General features: G+C 48.8%; 1 protein-coding gene across 1 annotated transcript; it reads left to right on the forward strand.

The window, feature by feature from the left end:
- The first annotated feature begins 8,852 nt into the window (after positions 1-8,852).
- On the forward strand, positions 8,853-16,839 carry IL4 (interleukin 4). The gene is made up of 4 exons (XM_027606287.1): positions 8,853-9,053; positions 9,316-9,363; positions 14,265-14,387; positions 16,652-16,839. The coding sequence occupies exons 1-4, from the start codon at positions 8,919-8,921 to the stop codon at positions 16,742-16,744; spliced, it is 399 nt and encodes a 132-aa protein (XP_027462088.1). The 5' UTR covers positions 8,853-8,918; the 3' UTR covers positions 16,745-16,839.
- The last annotated feature ends 348 nt before the right edge of the window (positions 16,840-17,187 follow it).

The following is a 17,187-nucleotide window of genomic DNA, read 5'->3' on the forward strand; positions in this document are numbered from 1 at the left end:
TTATCTTCATTCGTTTCTCAGCTCCACCCAACAGCAGCAGAGTAAAGGGTTTGCAACGAACTTTCCCAGATCAACTGATTTCTCGGCAGCGAGGGAGGGCCCCATGACGAAGCCATTTGAAATCCCAGAAGTGATTTTCTACCTACGACCTAACTTTCTGTTGCGCTCTCTCCCTGCCCCTGCACAGTGCCTTCTCTTGTGGAAAGTGATTCTCTCAGGGCGGCCTTCAGAACCGCCCCCAGCCAGGGCAGCTCCTGGGCCGACGTTGCTGTGCGGTCACCGGTGATGCAAGGCCGGCATTAAATATAGCAACTCATGTCAGTTCCGCCTGCTGCATCACTCCGACAAGCTAGCAAGCCCGTGGCGGGGGCAATTCCTGAAAGCCAGCCTGCCACGGAGGCCCCTGCAGGCCAGAGGGTCCATGCGCCCGGCTGAGCCCAGGGCCCTGGGCCAGAAGGAGTCCCAGGGACACCGCATTAGAAAGGCAATTTCTCATTTAGTGTCTCCTCTTTCTGCTCATCTCTGTTTTCCCACATGTTCTGTAATGAGCATATATTCATTTCCCACTGAGGGACAAAGACAAATTTAAGCAAAAAAAAAGAAAAAGAAAGAAAAGAAAGAAAAGAAAGAAAAGAAGGAAAGAAAGGAAAGAAAGGAAAGAAAGGAAGAAAGGAAGAAAGGAAGAAAGGAAGAAAGGAAGAAAGAAAGAAAGAAAGAAAGAAAGAAAGAAAGAAAGAAAGAAAGAAAGAAAGAAAGAAAGAAAGAAAGAAAGAAAGAAAGAAAGAAAGAAAGAAAGAGAAAGAAAGAAAGAAAAAGAAAGAAAGAAAGAAAGAAAGGAAACGAAACAACATGAGACTGGGGACGGGTCCGTGAACGCCCGGAAGGAGCCAGCAGCACTCGCAGGACAGGCTAGCCGGGAGCCCAAGCTCGGTTCTAAGCGCCCTCTGGTTGCTGGCGGTCTCAGGGGCAGAGCTGGGCACCGGCAGGGGTCCGTGCCGCAGGAGGTCCAGCACCACTCCTCCCAAGGGCCAGGCAGGTCCTGTGTTGCCAAAGATAGAGGAAGACACACCGTTCTTGCGGAGTCCTCACCCAGCCCCGGTCTGCCAGCCTGGAGGGAAGGGGGTAAGATGGGAAAGGGTGGGCCGCCAGTCCAGCTCTGAGGCTGCAGTGACAGCGATGCCCCAGGGACGGATGGAGAGGTCCTACACACTCCTCAGACAGCTTCCCTCTCTCAGGAGAAGGACCTTCCACCTGCTTCTCAAAGAAAAGAGAAGCCAGCAGCCTAAGGAGCGACTTCAGCTCCACTCAGAGAAGCCAGAGTCTACAGCTGTACCTGCCTTGGCCCCCTTCTCCCTGCCTTGTTCGCTCCCTCTGAGGGGTCCTCTTGGCATCTGCACTCAGGATCCCGTTCTCCCTGCCCTTGCCAGGGGATCCAAACAAGTCCCAGCTGTGCCCCTAACTTCCCTCATGGAAGGGAAGCTAGGCCAAGTCTCGGCTGCCCTCTCTGTGGAACGGAGCTCCATGCCTTCACTCATTCGTTCGTTCGTTCAATAAGTATCCACGGGGGCCTTTACCAGGTGTTCTAGGCACTGAGGATCTATGATGAACAAAACTGAGGTTACTTCTGGTGGGGGGACAGACTCCGCAAACAAGGGAACACAGACAGTGCTGGCAGTGGTGAGGGCTTTGCAGGGCACTGAGGCAGTGGCGTCAGGGGGCCGGGTACTGTGAGGGGAGGGCAGAGAAGTCCTCCCTGATGAGGTCAGGCAGAACAGAGATATGGATGGAGCGAGGGAGGGAGAAAGCCCTTAACTGAGGAAGACGTCCAGGGAGAGGGGACAGCTAGCAGTGAGGTCTGGAGCGAGCATCAGAGCGGGGAGAGCAGAGGCCAAGGGCAGGGCAAGGGTGACAGGTGGTCGGGGCTCTGAGGGCAGGGAGACTGTGCTCCGGCGGGATGGGGCGACACAATCTGGCTTCCATCTAACAGAAGCACCCGGGCCGCTGTGCGAGCAGCACGTGAGGACGAGGACGGGAGCGGGACGACCGGGAGGACACTCTGGTGCAAACCCAGGTGGCACCGGGCAGGGGGAGAGCGGATGTGATGAGGTTCCGGAGATGCGGTATCTACATGACATGCACTTACACATCATTTACATAAACACGTAGGACATCTGAGATCATGAATAGGTGTAGAGTATGTAGTATACAAATGTTAAATATAGAACTTTTCTACCCATATAAGTCTTAAAACGCCTTTATCAGGGGAAATTTCAAATGCATACAAAGTAACTCCCCGGTATCCACGGCCCAACTCTAAGTTAGCGGCTCCTGGCCAATCCAGTTCTGTCTCTGTCGCCCCCGCCCCCTGCCCCCATCCACACGTCCGAGCCAGCGTCCCCTTCAGTGTGGATACAGTTCCAAGGCAGAGGCTTTGGTGCTGGACTAGATGTGGGCCCGGGAGGCATTTGCCATGGTGTGAGCACCCTGAAGGACGGGGCTGCCATTTACTGAGCCCGGGAAGCCTGGGCTCAAGTGTGTCCCCGCTGACAAACTACTGATCCCACGGGCCCCCCCCATCCCCTCACAGCACAAACCCCAGCGGAGCCTGCCATCCCATTGGGCGCCCGCCCCCACCACGCTCCGGAAGTGGTCTCAGTGATGTCGCTGATTATCTCCTGTCACTAAACCCAGTGGAAACGCTTCCGCCCTATCTTGGCCGCCCCTGAAGAACATCTGACGCCAGTGACCACTTGCTTCTCCTCCAAGACTCTCTCATGCCTGGGCTCCCTCCCAGCGCCCCCAGCTGCCTGCCTCCTCTCCCTCCCTCCCCGCTCCCAGCAGCGTGGGAGTGCCGTGGTCCTTTCTTGTCCCCTCTCTCCCAGAGCCCCTGGGCCGGTACCGTCCTTCCCCTGGGCTTCCTCACCGCCTGTGTCTACAACCCTCAGCTCGTGGTCCCTCTGCCTTCCCTCGGAAACTGCAGCTCCCAAGCCAGAAACCTGGGCCCTCTGGGTCTGCTTGCTCTTCCTCACCCCCATATTCAGCCCATCCCAAGTGAGATGATGATGGTGATGGTGATGGCGATAGCTGGCATTCACCAGGCAACACACCAGACAGACACCATATTTATTGCCTCATATAATCTTCCCACACCCCTATTATTAGCCCAGTTTGACAGAGAAGCCTGGGCAGGGAAACTTCCCCAAAGTCATCCCAAGACCGAGTGGCAGAGCTGGGACTCACAGGTAGCAGGCCGCGCTGACCGCAGGGCACGTGGCCTTCCGGGACACTGCACTGCTGGGAGTCACTCTCAGACCCACGGCTCCCAGTGCCCCACGCAATCCGAGATCCGTGGTCCATGCCCCACCATCCCTGCCAGCTCCCAGCTCCGAGCTCGAGCTCGAGCTCGTTCTGATGGTGACTGCAGTGCTCCAGAAGCTTCCCCTCCCAGGCCTGGGGCTTGCTCAGTGTCTCCAGGACCCAGAGAAGCCCTTCTGGCCTTCCATGAACTGTCCCCCTGCCCCCCGGCTAAGGCCTACTTATTCCAATCTCTACGAAATAGCCCTCCTTCGGAGGAGCCTTACTTTGTCACGAATAAGCCTGGGAGGAGCTGCGTGTTGTCCCACTCAGCTGATGGAAGAGGAGGGAACAGAACAGGTGCAGGGCTCAGGGCAGGACAGGGCCATGGGGATGGCTGGTGCGGCAAGGGCCGGGAACCCGGGCTGCTCTGCTCAACCCCCACCAGTCCCTCTTCTCCAGGGAGCTATGGACAGTGGGAGGAGGCAGATGCCCCCTTCCTGTGCCCTTGGGCTGGGAGGGGAGCTGGGGTGTCCTCCTGGAGCCCTGCTGGGGGTGTCTTGACACGGCTGAAGCAGGAGCTCTGAGACCCCTTGGGCTGCAGCCTCAGCTGTGTGCTCTGGAACTCCAGACCAGCAGTGGGGGCCCCAGGGTCAGCGGCCCTTCCTGTGGGTTCTTTCTTTAGGGTCCTGGGCCCAGCCTGCTCCTCCATCCTCTCAACATTTTCATAAACACCTGCTTTTCTGCATGGAGTGCTCTCTGCATAAGGTGCCCAGGACTATCTATTTCCTGCGGTGACTCCAGAGATCTAAGTATGAGGGCCGCCGGGCAGCAACCAACGGTGACTCTTCCAAACAAGGATAAGGCCTCAATGACTAAGGAGACACATCCAGGAGGGACATGTGTGGGATAGTGTCCCAGGGGCAAAACCTCCACTGGCCCTGCCCAGACTCGGCTTGGCCTAACAGATTAAGTACCACAGTCATGTGACCAAGCAAAGTTATGATTAATAACGATGACAGTAATAATAACAACAATGCTGTCACTGACAGAGCACTCAGTACATGCCAGGCACTATTCTGACAACTTAGAAACACCAACTTATTTGTTCCTCACAACAACCACATGAAGCAGGTGCCGCTATCGCCCCCACTTTACGGAGGAGGCTGAGAAAGGCAAGGAGCCAGCCCTGTCGGGAGGCCCGGCCTGCCGTGCGCTGAGGCAGCCTCCAGCAGTAGCCACACCTTGGGGAGTGATGGGTGCCGAGCACTCTGCACAGAACCTCTCACGCACTTCTCGCAGGAATCTTAGGAGGGGCAGCCACATTATTCCCATGGCACAGCTGAGGAGACTGAGACCCAGAGAGAGTTAGTGAGCTCTTCATGGTCATAGAGTTGACAAGTGGTTTGTTTGCTGGACCCCAAAACCCAGTGTTCAAAACTGTTATATTCTAGGGTCTGAAGGGAAAGCTCTGAGGCCACACAGGAGCCAGGGCTGGTTCTCAGCGCTCATGCAGGCCAAAGGGAAGGGGGTCTATGACTGACACAGCCAGAACCCAGCAGAGCGGTCACCTTCCCCCTGGGCTCCGGTGCCTGCCCGCCTGCCTTGTGTAATCACTACGCACAAGTCCTGAAGGCTGGGAGAGGCGGGTGGTGGCTGTTCTCCTCCTGGATGAGCAGGCCCCATCTCCCAGGACTCTGTCCAGCCAGCCACAGGCACAGCTGCCATGGGCCACATTGCAGGGACGATGGGTCCTTTTCTCCTACCCCGTAAGGGGGCCTTCTGGTCACCCTTTGATGTTCTGGAAAGTTTACCCTTCTTTCCCTGGCCTTATCTAACCACTGAAACAAAACAAAACAAAGAAGCTTTATTCTGTTTCTGAGCTACTGCCTCCTGTATTACATACCTCTTCTGCCCCCACAGCCTTAAACCTGGGGTGTAGCCCTCAGCGAAGGCATGCACTCACAAAAACAACTGCTGAGTACATGGACAGCTTTGAATCCTGCTGACCTCCCCTCCTGTCCAGCTCTCCCTCAACCCCAAAGCTCTGAGACATGTGCTCTGCACCCTGGACTTCCCTCTGGGGTGTCTGCACTTCAAGGTTTTAAATTCCTCAAAAACTTGGACCTTCCCTCAGAAACAGAGTATGGACCATTTACTTCAAACAATAGTTAATCTGGATTCGAAGTCTGCACCTATTCTGGAAGGAACTCTGTCTCCCCATCTCTGTAGTGAAGACCTCACTTACCCTAGCAAAGAAACAAATAACCCAATTAAAAAATGAGCAAAGGACCTAAATGGCCATTTTTCCAAAGAAGATATGTGAACGGCCAATAGACGCATGAAAAGATGCTCATCATCATTAATCGTCAGGGAAATGCAAATCAAAACCACAATGAGATACCCCTTCACCCCTGTTAGAATGATTATTATCAAAAAGGCAAGAAGCAACAAGTGTTGACGAAGACCTGGAGAAAAAGGAACCGTCGTGCACTGTTGGTGGGAATGCAAACTGGTGCAGCCACTGTGGAAAACAGTATGAAAAATCCTCAAAAAATTAAAAATACAAATGCCACATGATCCAATAATTCTACTTCTGGAAATACATCCAAAGGATATGAAAACACTCCATCGAAGATATATATGAACTCCTATGTTCATAGCAGGTTTATTTACAATAGGTCAAGACATGGAAACATGCCAAGTGTCCACTGATGGATGAATGGATAGACAACTTGTACACACACACACACATGCACACACACACAGGAATATTATTTGGCCATAAAAAGGAAATCTTGCCATGTGTGACAACATGAATAAGTCTTGAAGGCATTATGCTAAGTAAAATGTTAGAGAAAGACAATACTGTATGATCTCACTTATATGTGGAATCTAAAACACACACACACACACACACACACACACACAAAACCAAACTCATAGAAAAAGAGATGAGATTTGTGGTCACCATAGGGGGCAGAGGAAGGGGGAATTGGATGACAGTGGTCAAAAGGTACAAACTTCCAGTTATAAGATGAATAAGTGCAGGGGATGTAATGTACAACATGATGACTGTAATTAACACTGCTGTATGGCATATTTGAAAATTGTTAGAGTAAATCTTAAGACTTCTCATCACAAGGGAAAAGCATTTTTCTTTTTTTGTTGTATATAAATGAGATGATGGATGTTAACTAACCTTATGGTAATCATTTCATGATATATGTAAGTTAAATTGTTATGCTGTATACCTTAGACCCATACAGTGCTTATTGTCAATAATATCTCAATAAAACTGAGAAAAAAAAGAAATACCTATTCACAAATTTTTAAAAAAACAACAACAACACTGGGGCGCCTGGGTGGCTCAGTCGGTTGAATGTCTGCTTTCAGCTCAGGTCATAATCCCAGGGTCCTGGAATTGAGCCCTGCGTCGGGCTCCGGGCTTGGCAAGGAGTCTGCTTCTCCCTCTCCCTCTGCATCTCTCCCCTGCTCGTGTTCTCCCTCTCTCCCTCTCTCCCTGCCTCAAATGAATAAATAAAAAAAAATCTTAAAAAAAAAAATCTTAGGGGCACCTGAGTGGCTCAGTTGGTTAAGTGTCCGACTCTTGATCTCAGGGTCGTGAGATCGAGCCCCACGTTGGGCGCTGCACTGGGTATGGAGCCTGCTTAAGATTCTCTTTCTCCCTGTCTCTATCCCTCCTTCCACCACGTGCTCTAATAAAACAAAACAAAACAAAAAACTTACCCAGAGAGATCTGGCCTTTGTCCCAGCTCTTGGGAGGTAACTTCTAAAACCCTAGAATAAAGAATTTGGTTGGCCTTTGTTGCCAGTTCCTGGGAAGGAGCCCAAAATCCTTGGGACTTCCCAAGTCATAAGAGTGTCCAGGCCCTGAGAGTTTATGCTAATTAGGTAACTCAGGGTGGGGACCAGCATCACCAGGAGCCCATAGTGGTATCAAGCGCAGGGCCAATGATCCATCAATTGCACCTGCAGAACAACACACCAGTGAAACTCTGGACACCGAAGCTCAGGTAAGCTGCCCCGCTTGGGAGTCCCCTGCGCGTTTTCACACACCAAGGTGCTGGGGAGGCAGCACGTTCTGACTTGATGGGGAGAAAACAGAGGAAGCTTCGTGTTTGGGACCCTGCTAGCCCTCACCCTCTGTCTGTTCTGTTGGCTCGGTGGTGCTGGTATCCTTTTCCTGTAACACAGTTATAACCTGTGGGTCACTCTGGCAAATTACAGAACCTGAGAAGGTAGTGTGAACTTTAGAATTTGTAGCTAATTCGTCAAAAGGGAGGGCGGACTGGGGACCCTCGAAATTTGCAGCCGGTGTCCGAAGCGAGGGCAGTCTTGTGGAGGCCATGCCCTTAACCTGGGAGGTGTAGTACAGCGTTAACTCCACACAGTCTGCGTCGGAAGTCATTGCTCTGAGTTTGGCAAACTCATGCTACGGTCCAGCAGAAGGATCCAAAATATGATCGCAGGGCCTTCCTCATACACTTATCTGGATCCTGTCCTTCACGGAGCACAAGGCACTGTAAAAAGATCCAAGGCACGGAAACAACTTAGCAGTACTCTTTCCTACGTGACCTGAGAAAATCAGTAGGGAGAGGAAGGTCAGAGAGCAGGAAAAGGGAGGGGATGGAATAGAGAAGCCAAGTCTCGGGAGGAAAAAGCCGAGCGGTGCTAGGGCACAGGAATCCCGCTCCAGCTGAGTGAGCAGTGGGGGTGTGAGGACCACACCGGGGCCACAGGAATTAGACTAAGGCAGCAGGGCAGGTTGTGGGGCATTGACAAAGACAACTGGTTTGTAAACCAGGAAGATTATGGTTCTTTTTCATTAGCTGAGGATGTATTTAAGTTCCATTTACAAAGTGGTCATTCCTGAAACCTCGAGATAGACAGGGTTTGACGAGGGCCCCTGCATTGCTAAGGACCTGTGGACCTGATGTGACCCAGACTAAGCCCCACCTGGTGGCACCAGTCTTTTGCCCAAGTCCTAAACCTGAAGGAATGGCATGCCTGAGTGCTGGGACAGGAGAGAGTCTGTGCCCATTACTTTCCTTCTACCTAGAGAAAGAGCCCCAGATCAGCTTTTCCACAAGAGGAGAGTTTCCAAGATGCCACCCATACTTGGAAGACGCCAGGCTGAAACACTATTCAAGTCAAACTTTCTTGTTATTACTCTATCTTTCCCCAGGAGGACTGCACTAAAACAAATTCGGACACCTGTGGCCTCTTCCTTCTGTGCAAACAAAAAGCCAGCAGCAACCCCAAGCTGATAAGATTAATCTAAAGAGCAAATTATGGTGTAATTTCCTATGCTGATACTTTGTAGTTAATTTTAAAAAAAGGTTTCATTTTCCTATTGGTATGATTTCACAGGAACATTTTACCTGTTTCTGTGAGGTATTTTTTCTCCTGGAAGAGAGGTGCTGATTGGCCCCAAATGACTGACAACCTGGTGTAACGAAAATTTCCAATTTCCCTCATTTTCCCTCAGTTTCAGCAATTTTAAAATCTATATATAGAGATATCTTTGTCAGAATTGCATTGTGAGCCTCTCCTAGTAAACTGATTTGTCTCATATTGTCACTGAAAACAGAGATCTATTAATGGGTCTCACCTCCCAACTGATTCCGACTCTGGTCTGCTTACTAGCACTCACCAGCACCTTTGTCCATGGACATAACTTCAGTATTGCCATTAAAGAGATCATCAGAACGTTGAACATCCTCACAGCGAGAAACGTGAGTACGCTATCAGGCACCATCTCTCCAGATGTTCTGGAGATGCCGTGGGTACTTAGACTATGAGAAGAACATCACAGCTTCCAGAGAAGTTGGTGGTTGGTGGTTGGTGACAGACAGGGAGCAGAGCAGAGATTTCTCTGCAGGAGCTTTTTTGTCCTGAGGGCAGTTTGCTTGGTTGGAGGGAGTGACAGCTGCCTGGCAAGGGTCCCCCTGTACAGTTGGAAGTGACTCTGTCTCTTGCCCTCTCGTTCCGGGCCAGGACTTGTGCATGGAGCTGACCGTCACTGACATCTTCGCTGCCCCAAAGGTAAGAGCTGTCCCAGGGTCTGCTTTGTTTGGCACATGAGTGACTTGGGAGAGGAAAGCCATCCACAGGTGTTTGAACAAGAAACTTTTTTTTTAACAGAAAGTGAACAGACCCAAATTAACTACAAGGTGTTAGATGTTTTTAAGAATGAAAATTCTGATCTTTACTCTCAAGCATGTTTTAGTGTTTCTGGTTTCACTTGATTTAGAAGATGTATAATGGAAAGCTTGGATTTTTGTGACCCTAATTCCAAATCCTGGTCAAGGAACAGTTCCTTCGTTTCCTCCTTTATCCCAGCCTAGTACCTGGAATACAGGAGGCGCTCAATAAATGCTTGTTGAAGGAGAGTTTTTCTGGCCCGCACATTTCTGAAAAACCAAATAGTGTCACAAAAAGAGATAGGGAGATTACAGGTCGAGGGAGCTTTCATTTTGTCTAAGAGACTTCCTATGGCAACAGAGAAGGTATCGCCAGAGCCCCTCCTTTTCTGCAGCCTGGTCATCTAACAGCCCACTGGCTCCGGGGGCGGCTCTCCGGAGACCTTCCGCTGCAATGTCCTGCCAAGCCCCTTCCAGCCCAGTCCAGAACTGCCCTGCCACACGGGGGTCCCACACATCCCTGGCCCTGGCTGCTTGGGCATCTCGCCTTTCCGCCTCCGGCACCGTCTCACCCCCGCCCCTCTATCTTTAGTGGGAGGAGACAGATTTGACAGCTGATAGTGCATTTTCTCTGACAAACATATGACTACAGCCATGTCAATAGGTTTGTGCACATCAGTTCCTGTTTTCATGGAAACACAAGACTGAGAATGAAAAACCCAAAGCTTCAATTTGCCAGTGGTCTCCTAACCGCCTGCTTTCCACGCGGCCTAGAGGGGACGGGGTGGCCGGGAGGGTAGCTGCGCAGGTTAGCACAGCCACACCCCAACAGCCAGGCCACAGAACACCCCCGTCCTGCTTTGTGAGGAAAACTGCTCCTCGGGCTTTGTCTGGACCATTTCATCTCATTAAACGTTAGTCCAGGAATCTGATAGACAATACTATGTAATACCGTGATATAATCAATATATATGATGTAATATTAATGCGTAATGTATCTTATTCTTTAATATTATATATTACATAATTTTGTCCTTTAGAATCTCATCCTATTTCAGACTCTGTCCATCAGGAGGCTGGAAGGACTTGGAGATTTTATATACACATAGAAGTATATAATATATAAATATAATCTATTAACATTTTATATACATAAGAAACAGCCAGGAGTCCACTGGGCTGTCTCCTGGGTTCCCAGATGGCATCGCGCTGCCGAGAGGGTTCCATCAAAGCCAAGGGCTGGGCCCCAAAGTGCCGAGCATCTCGAAGTGACACGGCCTGTGGCGTTAGCCACGGTTTTGCCATTAACTAGCTATGTGCCCTTTGGCCAGTGTCCGTATCTCCTTGTGCTTCGGTTTCCACATGTGAAGATATGAAAGTGATTTTGAAAGTTGGTTGGAATCCAATTCTTGACTTAGTGGAAAGTGTTACTGTAAAATGATATAACTCTTGGTTAAAGGCAAAAACTGGTTACAGAGGAGCAGTAATTCTAAGAAGGAGGGGCCGGTAGCTGGAAAAGATCCAACCCTCTGTGACTCCAGTCTGGGCCAGCTCTAGATGACCAGGCCAGTCTCATCCTCACTGAGGCGCAGGCCGGGCTGCACCACCTTTCTGCTGTTCGTGGCCATTCTCTTCATCAGGTATCACACGGCCCCTCACCTGGGTAGACGTCTGCTGAAGCGAGTCCTCACCGTCTTCCCTCAGGCCTTCCTCCAACTGCTTCTATTCCTCCTGGATTACACCAATCTCCTTCTTCCATTTTTTCTTTTCCTCCAAGATATTACAGATATTACAGAATAAGGAAAGGCTGTTATTTTAAAAAACGCACCAAGGTGGCATGTGGCAGGAAAAGTTACTTCTTTGTGTCCCCAAAGAAGGACACCTTTCCAAAATCCAAGATTTTGGATATCAATTTTCTTTCTTTGGGGAATCAAGAATTCTATTATCTCCAAGTCGGGTGGGATCCTGTTCTTGGCGGTTGCTGGAAAGACAGTGCAGACCTGAGTCCTGGACTTCACAGGCAATGCCGGCCCAGTATCTCTGAAACTAAGGTGGTCTGAGAAAGAGTGAAGTGGAAAACAAGCAAGCTGGCTGGTCTGTGACGGATTTCTTGGGTAGACCATTAGTGGGAGGTATTTCCTCCTTTCCAAAGAGAGATCAAGTCCATGATTCCTCAGAGTTCTACACCAACTCTCAAATCCTTTTTTTTTTTTTAAGTAGAAGTAAAAGACTTTCTCATGTATGGCACTGGCTCACTAAATTCGGGCCGAGTTGGGGATAATGAGTACAACACAAGGACTGGACGTTTATGGCCCAATATGAAGCTAGTCAAGAACCATGTTAGAAATCTAACAGCGTCTCTGCCACAGAAGCAGCCCTAGATGGTGTTCCACCCTTTGCTGATGCTCCCGTGAGTGCTGGGCTTCTTTCTAGCATAGGCCTAAGCTCCCCTTTTCAGTCTCTTTTCCTGAGCAGTCCTAAACTGCAAGGTCCACTAGGCTGTCGGAGTGTGCCCCCTGAGCTACGCACGACACCCTCACGTGGCAAAACCTGGACGAGCAGCCGCCAGCCATCGGTACGGGGTAGGATCCTGTAGCTGCAATTCCAATGGAACTAAAACTTTAAGGTCTTCACGAAAACTGCCTTGAGAATTAGTTCTTTTGAAGTTTTTCCATTTCATTCAAACTCTTTTCAATTCCTATTTTATCCTAACTGCCTTTAGAAAACCCTTTCAAGAATCTGTCTAGAGGGTGTTTTCCTGTATTACAGGCCATATACTCAAAACTAAGGCAGTTTAATTTCTAGGCTCTAAGCTAAAGTTTTAGAAAAGTCTCATGAGATTTTGATGAAAAAAATAAGCAAAGGGCCTCTTCTCTTTTTGGTCTTCTTGAATCTCATTGTTCTCTCTCCAGCAGCACAGTTATCTGTCTAAATGTACAGACACAGCTTAGCATCTGCCTTCCCCTTGGCTTCACCACCTCTGCTTACCCACTAAGCGTCCAAAGATATGGAGACTGATGGGGGTTTCTTGACTCTCACAGCCCAGAGATACTGGTGTTGCTCTCAAATTTCCAACTACAGTCAGAGCCCAGGAGGGCTCTTGGCCGGTTCATTAAGTGCATGTGCTTCCAAAGAAAGGCCTTGCCAATGGGCCATCAAGGCCCACAGGGCAACGGGGAAGCTTTTGTAGCCTAAGGTTCTAGTACCTGAGTCTGGGTCTAGATCTTCCTGGAAAAACCCTAAATATGAAATGCACTTCTAGAATTTAGCCTAAAGAAATAAAAGATGAACACAAAGATTTACACAGATGACTCACTGCCACTTTATTTTACAGAAGCAAAAAACTGCAATGGTAGGGTATTACCCAATTATGGTACAAATATGCTGTGGGCTTCCATGCGGCTCTCAATCCCATGTTCTTATATTCTACTGAACGACTTAATGTTTGTACTATGTATTGTGTAAAAAGGCTACAAAACAGTATCAACAGTTGGTCCCCATTTTTAAAAAAGTATTTTTAAAAATGGGAAGATATTTATCAAGATATCAACAGTTATCTCTGGCTGGTGGGATTGAGTGAATGCATTTTTGCTGAATATGTATTACCTTTACAGTAAACATATATTACCTTAATAATCAGAAAAAAATATGCAAGAACTTTAAAAGCTGCCCTGACAGTACTTCTCATCTAAATCCCCTGGTGGTTTATGTTAATGTACATTTTGATTCAGGATTTCTGGGGGCAGGCGTGCGACTCTGCATTTCTAACAAGCTCCCAGGTGATGTCCATGCTGCTGCTTCCTGGACCACACTTTGGGGGGCAAGGGACTAACGCATGTCCTCGCAGAGGCTGGAGACAGCTTGATCTGAGCTGGTTCAGGCTCAAACTAAGACTGCTCTCCACACTCCATGCTTTCATTCTTCAGTGCCAAGTGAGAGGACATACCAGGCCTGATTCAGACGGAGTCACGATCCCTCTGCCAGGTTCCCAAAAAGAGCTATTTTCCCACCTGTACATTCCCTCATCTAAGGCCCAAACATCCCTAGGAAGAGCCATGTGGCCAGACCCACATCTGGGCTGCAGCATTCCACGGAGGTTCTGGCGCTGCACCTCCTAGGCCAAAGGCCTCTTCCAGAAGCTGTGTCCACAGCCCAGCTCAATTACACCCTCTCCCAGAAGCTTCCTCTGATCTCTCGCCTAGCTGTGATCTTGGCATGCCTCTCCAGCTATATGGGCAGATGTCTCATCTCACGCGGACCCTGAGCTTTGCACACACTGCCATCTCTCAGGGGGTGGGCTAAATGGAGAGTGCGGCCCAAAGCACCAGTGTCCTGGCCACAGGATGGGCACTCATTTATTCAACAAGCTTGTAGGATTTCCAGGGAAACCTGGACTTTAAAATCTTACAGCAATGAGACAGAGCACAGTCTGACGACAAGCTCATGTAGGCTTGCATGGTGAAGAGAAACGGACATAGATCACGGGCAGAGACAGATGGTTCTAGACTCAAATCCCCACTCTGTCATTTACTTAGCTGAGTGCCTTTACTAAGGTAGCCTTTCAGCAAAATTGTCTAAGGGAAAAGAGAAGTTTGCTGCATTTGTAGGTAATTGGAAGAGGTCCTTTATTGGGACCAGGAGCCTTCATTCACATGAAAGGAATATCTGAATACCTGATCCAGAGTTGAGCAAACTCACTTTCTCCACTTGTCCTCCTGAAAAGAAGCAATCACAAGGAAAACTGTCTCTCCCATGTTCAAAACAGAGGTAGTGCATGGCTAACTGTGGCATTTCTCTTTCTAGAACACAACTGAAAAAGAAATCTTCTGCAGAGCTACAACTGTGCTTCAGCAGCTCTCTACACACAATTGCTACAACAAACTCCTTGGAGGACTTCACAGGAACCTCAGGAAAATGGCAAACATGGTGAGCTGAATCATGCCGACCCCTTGGCTCCTGACGGACAGCAGCCTGACTCCTAATCATTCCTCCTTAAGAGTCATAATACCCTTGATTAATCAGCCCATTCATTCACTCAGCAAATATTTGTTGAGGCTCTGTGAGTGCAAGGTGCTGTTGTAGGCACTGGGGATACAGTGCCTGCTCTCACAGAATGTTCTAGTGGGGGAGTTAGAAAAGCAAACAAACATGTAATATTATGTCCAGTAGTGATAAGTGCTATGAAGAAAAATAAAGGCATAAAGAATAATAGGGGTCATGAGGGAAAGGGCTGAGGTTGGTGACATCATCTGAGCAAATATTTGAATTAAGTGAAGGAGCAGGCTATATGACTAACTGGGGAAAGAACATTCCAGGCAGAGGAAATAGCTGTGCAAAGGCCCTGAGATAGAAATGAGGTTCACGTGTTCAAAGATCAGCAGGAAAGCCAGGGTGGCTGGATCAGATTGAGCAAAGGGGATTTTAGCAGATCACACATGGTCTCTGGATTCTACCCCAAGTATGGCAGGATTTACCCACAGGGTTTTGAGCAGAACAGAGAGTACAATCTGATTTATGTGATTTAAAATGATCACTCTGGCTGCCGTGTGGTAAATAAACTGACGAGGGCTAAGCAGGGAAATAAGCTGCCCTACTGGGAGGCCATCACAGTAATCCAGGTTGGAGGTAATAGTGGTTTCAACAGACTGGGAGCAATAGAGGTTGTTAGATTTGGGATATAACTAAAAATAGAGCCAGAAGACCCACTGTGAGGGGTGAGGGAATGAGTAAAAGGTGGCTTCTTGGTTCCTAGCTTGAGTCTTTTGGGAGATGGTTGGTGCCTAGAAAACTGGGCACAAAGCAGGGCTGGAGGTTGAGCACATGATTAGGAGTTCGATTGATCAATACTAAATTTGAGGTACCTCTTGGACAGCTAAGTGGAGATGCTGAGACTGCAGGAAAAGTCTGAGGCTTTGGGGAGAGGTCAGAACTCGTGATATAAAATGAAGAGTCCTCAGAAAGATGTTATTGAAAGTCCTAGATCTGAATGACATAGAGAGATCCAAGGACTGAACCCAGAAGTACTCTCACAGAGGTCAGGAGAAGAGGTCCAGCAAAAGAGACGGAGAAGTAGCCAGTGAAGTAGGAGGAAACCGAAGAATGTGTGGTGCCCCAGAGAGCCAGTGAAGAAACTCTTAATAAGGAGCGATCCAATGTGTCAAACGTACCTGAAAGTCAAGTCGGATGAAGATGAGAATGGCCACTGGATCTGGAATGAGAGCCTGACTGGAGCAGGTTGCACAGAGAATGCCAGTGGGGAGGAGTGAAAAGAAAGGGGCAGTGAGTATAGGAAACTCTTTTGAGATGTTTTGCTATTTGACTGCAGAGAAATGGAACAGGAGACAAAGGGCACAAGTGAGTAAGGGAAGTTCTTTTGAGGTGGGCATATATCCAGTGTGTTAATACACCAGCAGGAATGATCCAGCGGAGAGGGGAGAACTGATAGCCTGGGAGAGAGGCAGAGCCCAGAACAGATGTTATCTAGCGTCAAGTGGAGGAACTGGGGACAGTCATCCCCTTGCTGGGCGTGTCACCTGGTTTTTAAGGGAAGGTAAAGAAATAAGGGAGCTGACACTACACTTGTTCTGTTTTAATCCTTTTAATTATCCTATAAAGTAGGCACAATTTTCCCCATTTACCAAGGGAGGAAACTGTAGCTTTTATAAATGAAGCAGTTTGCCCTAAGCAATGTAATTAAAAGTTGACAGAGCTGAGGTCCAGACTGAAGCAGTGACCTGGGGTAGGTACCTGAAATTCTTTCCACCTGAGGTGCTGTCAAGCTGGAGGGTTGCTGTTTATGGGCAGGGGTGCGAATGGAATGAACCTCTCTCTCCGCAGTCCAGGTGGCCATGCAGAAGGCCCAGTACGGCAGCAGGCAGGTCTGAGCCTCCCCCTCATGTTACAGCCCCAGGCGGCACCTAGCTGTGGCACAGCTCTCCAGAGTCTGCGGCACCCCCCAGAGATACACAGTTAGTAACCATTTCTAGGAGTTTATTAGCATGCACAGAAGACCAGCAAACCGCGCTGGCCTCGTGGCAGAGACAGACTCCCAGTCAGACTAGACTGGAGGCCCTGTTTGGAAAGAACTATTCGGGTGGCAAGTGCCAGAGGAGGCCTGACTCAAGTGGGCAGGCATGAAAGACAGACTCAGTGACTCAGCAATGCAAGCTAATGAAATGTTTCTTTTGCAGACCTGTTCGGTGAATGAAGTCAAGAAGAGTACACTGAAAGACTTCTTGGAAAGGCTAAAAGCGATCATGCAAAGGAAATACTACAGGCACTGAAGCTGAATATTTTAATTTATGAGTTTTTAATAGCTTTATTTTAAAAATATTTATATATTTATAACATTATAAAATAAAGTATATGCAGAATCTAACAACGTGATGTCACTTCAATGGCACTGGCTATATTTACTGGACAACTTTTAGGGAAACCAATTTAATTTACTAAGAGACTAAAATTGGTATAGAAGTAAAAGAAGAAAAACCATTCCCCTCTCAAGGAGGTCCCTTCCAGAGGGGGACGTAAGGCACAAAATGATTAAAGAATACAAGGCCACGCACGAGGTACCTGATAGGAGAGCGTGCAGAGTGGGTCCATGAGTACTATTAACCACCAACTATCCTGAATAAAAAAAGGTGTTAACTGGATGCTTAGACAATCCTCCCCACTGGCCCACAGCCGTTACACTGAGTCAGGGGGGCAAGGAGGATGGAACTCCGGC

The sequence above is a fragment of the Zalophus californianus genome, chromosome 5 (assembly GCF_009762305.2).
Source record: "Zalophus californianus isolate mZalCal1 chromosome 5, mZalCal1.pri.v2, whole genome shotgun sequence".
NCBI lineage: Eukaryota > Metazoa > Chordata > Mammalia > Carnivora > Otariidae > Zalophus > Zalophus californianus.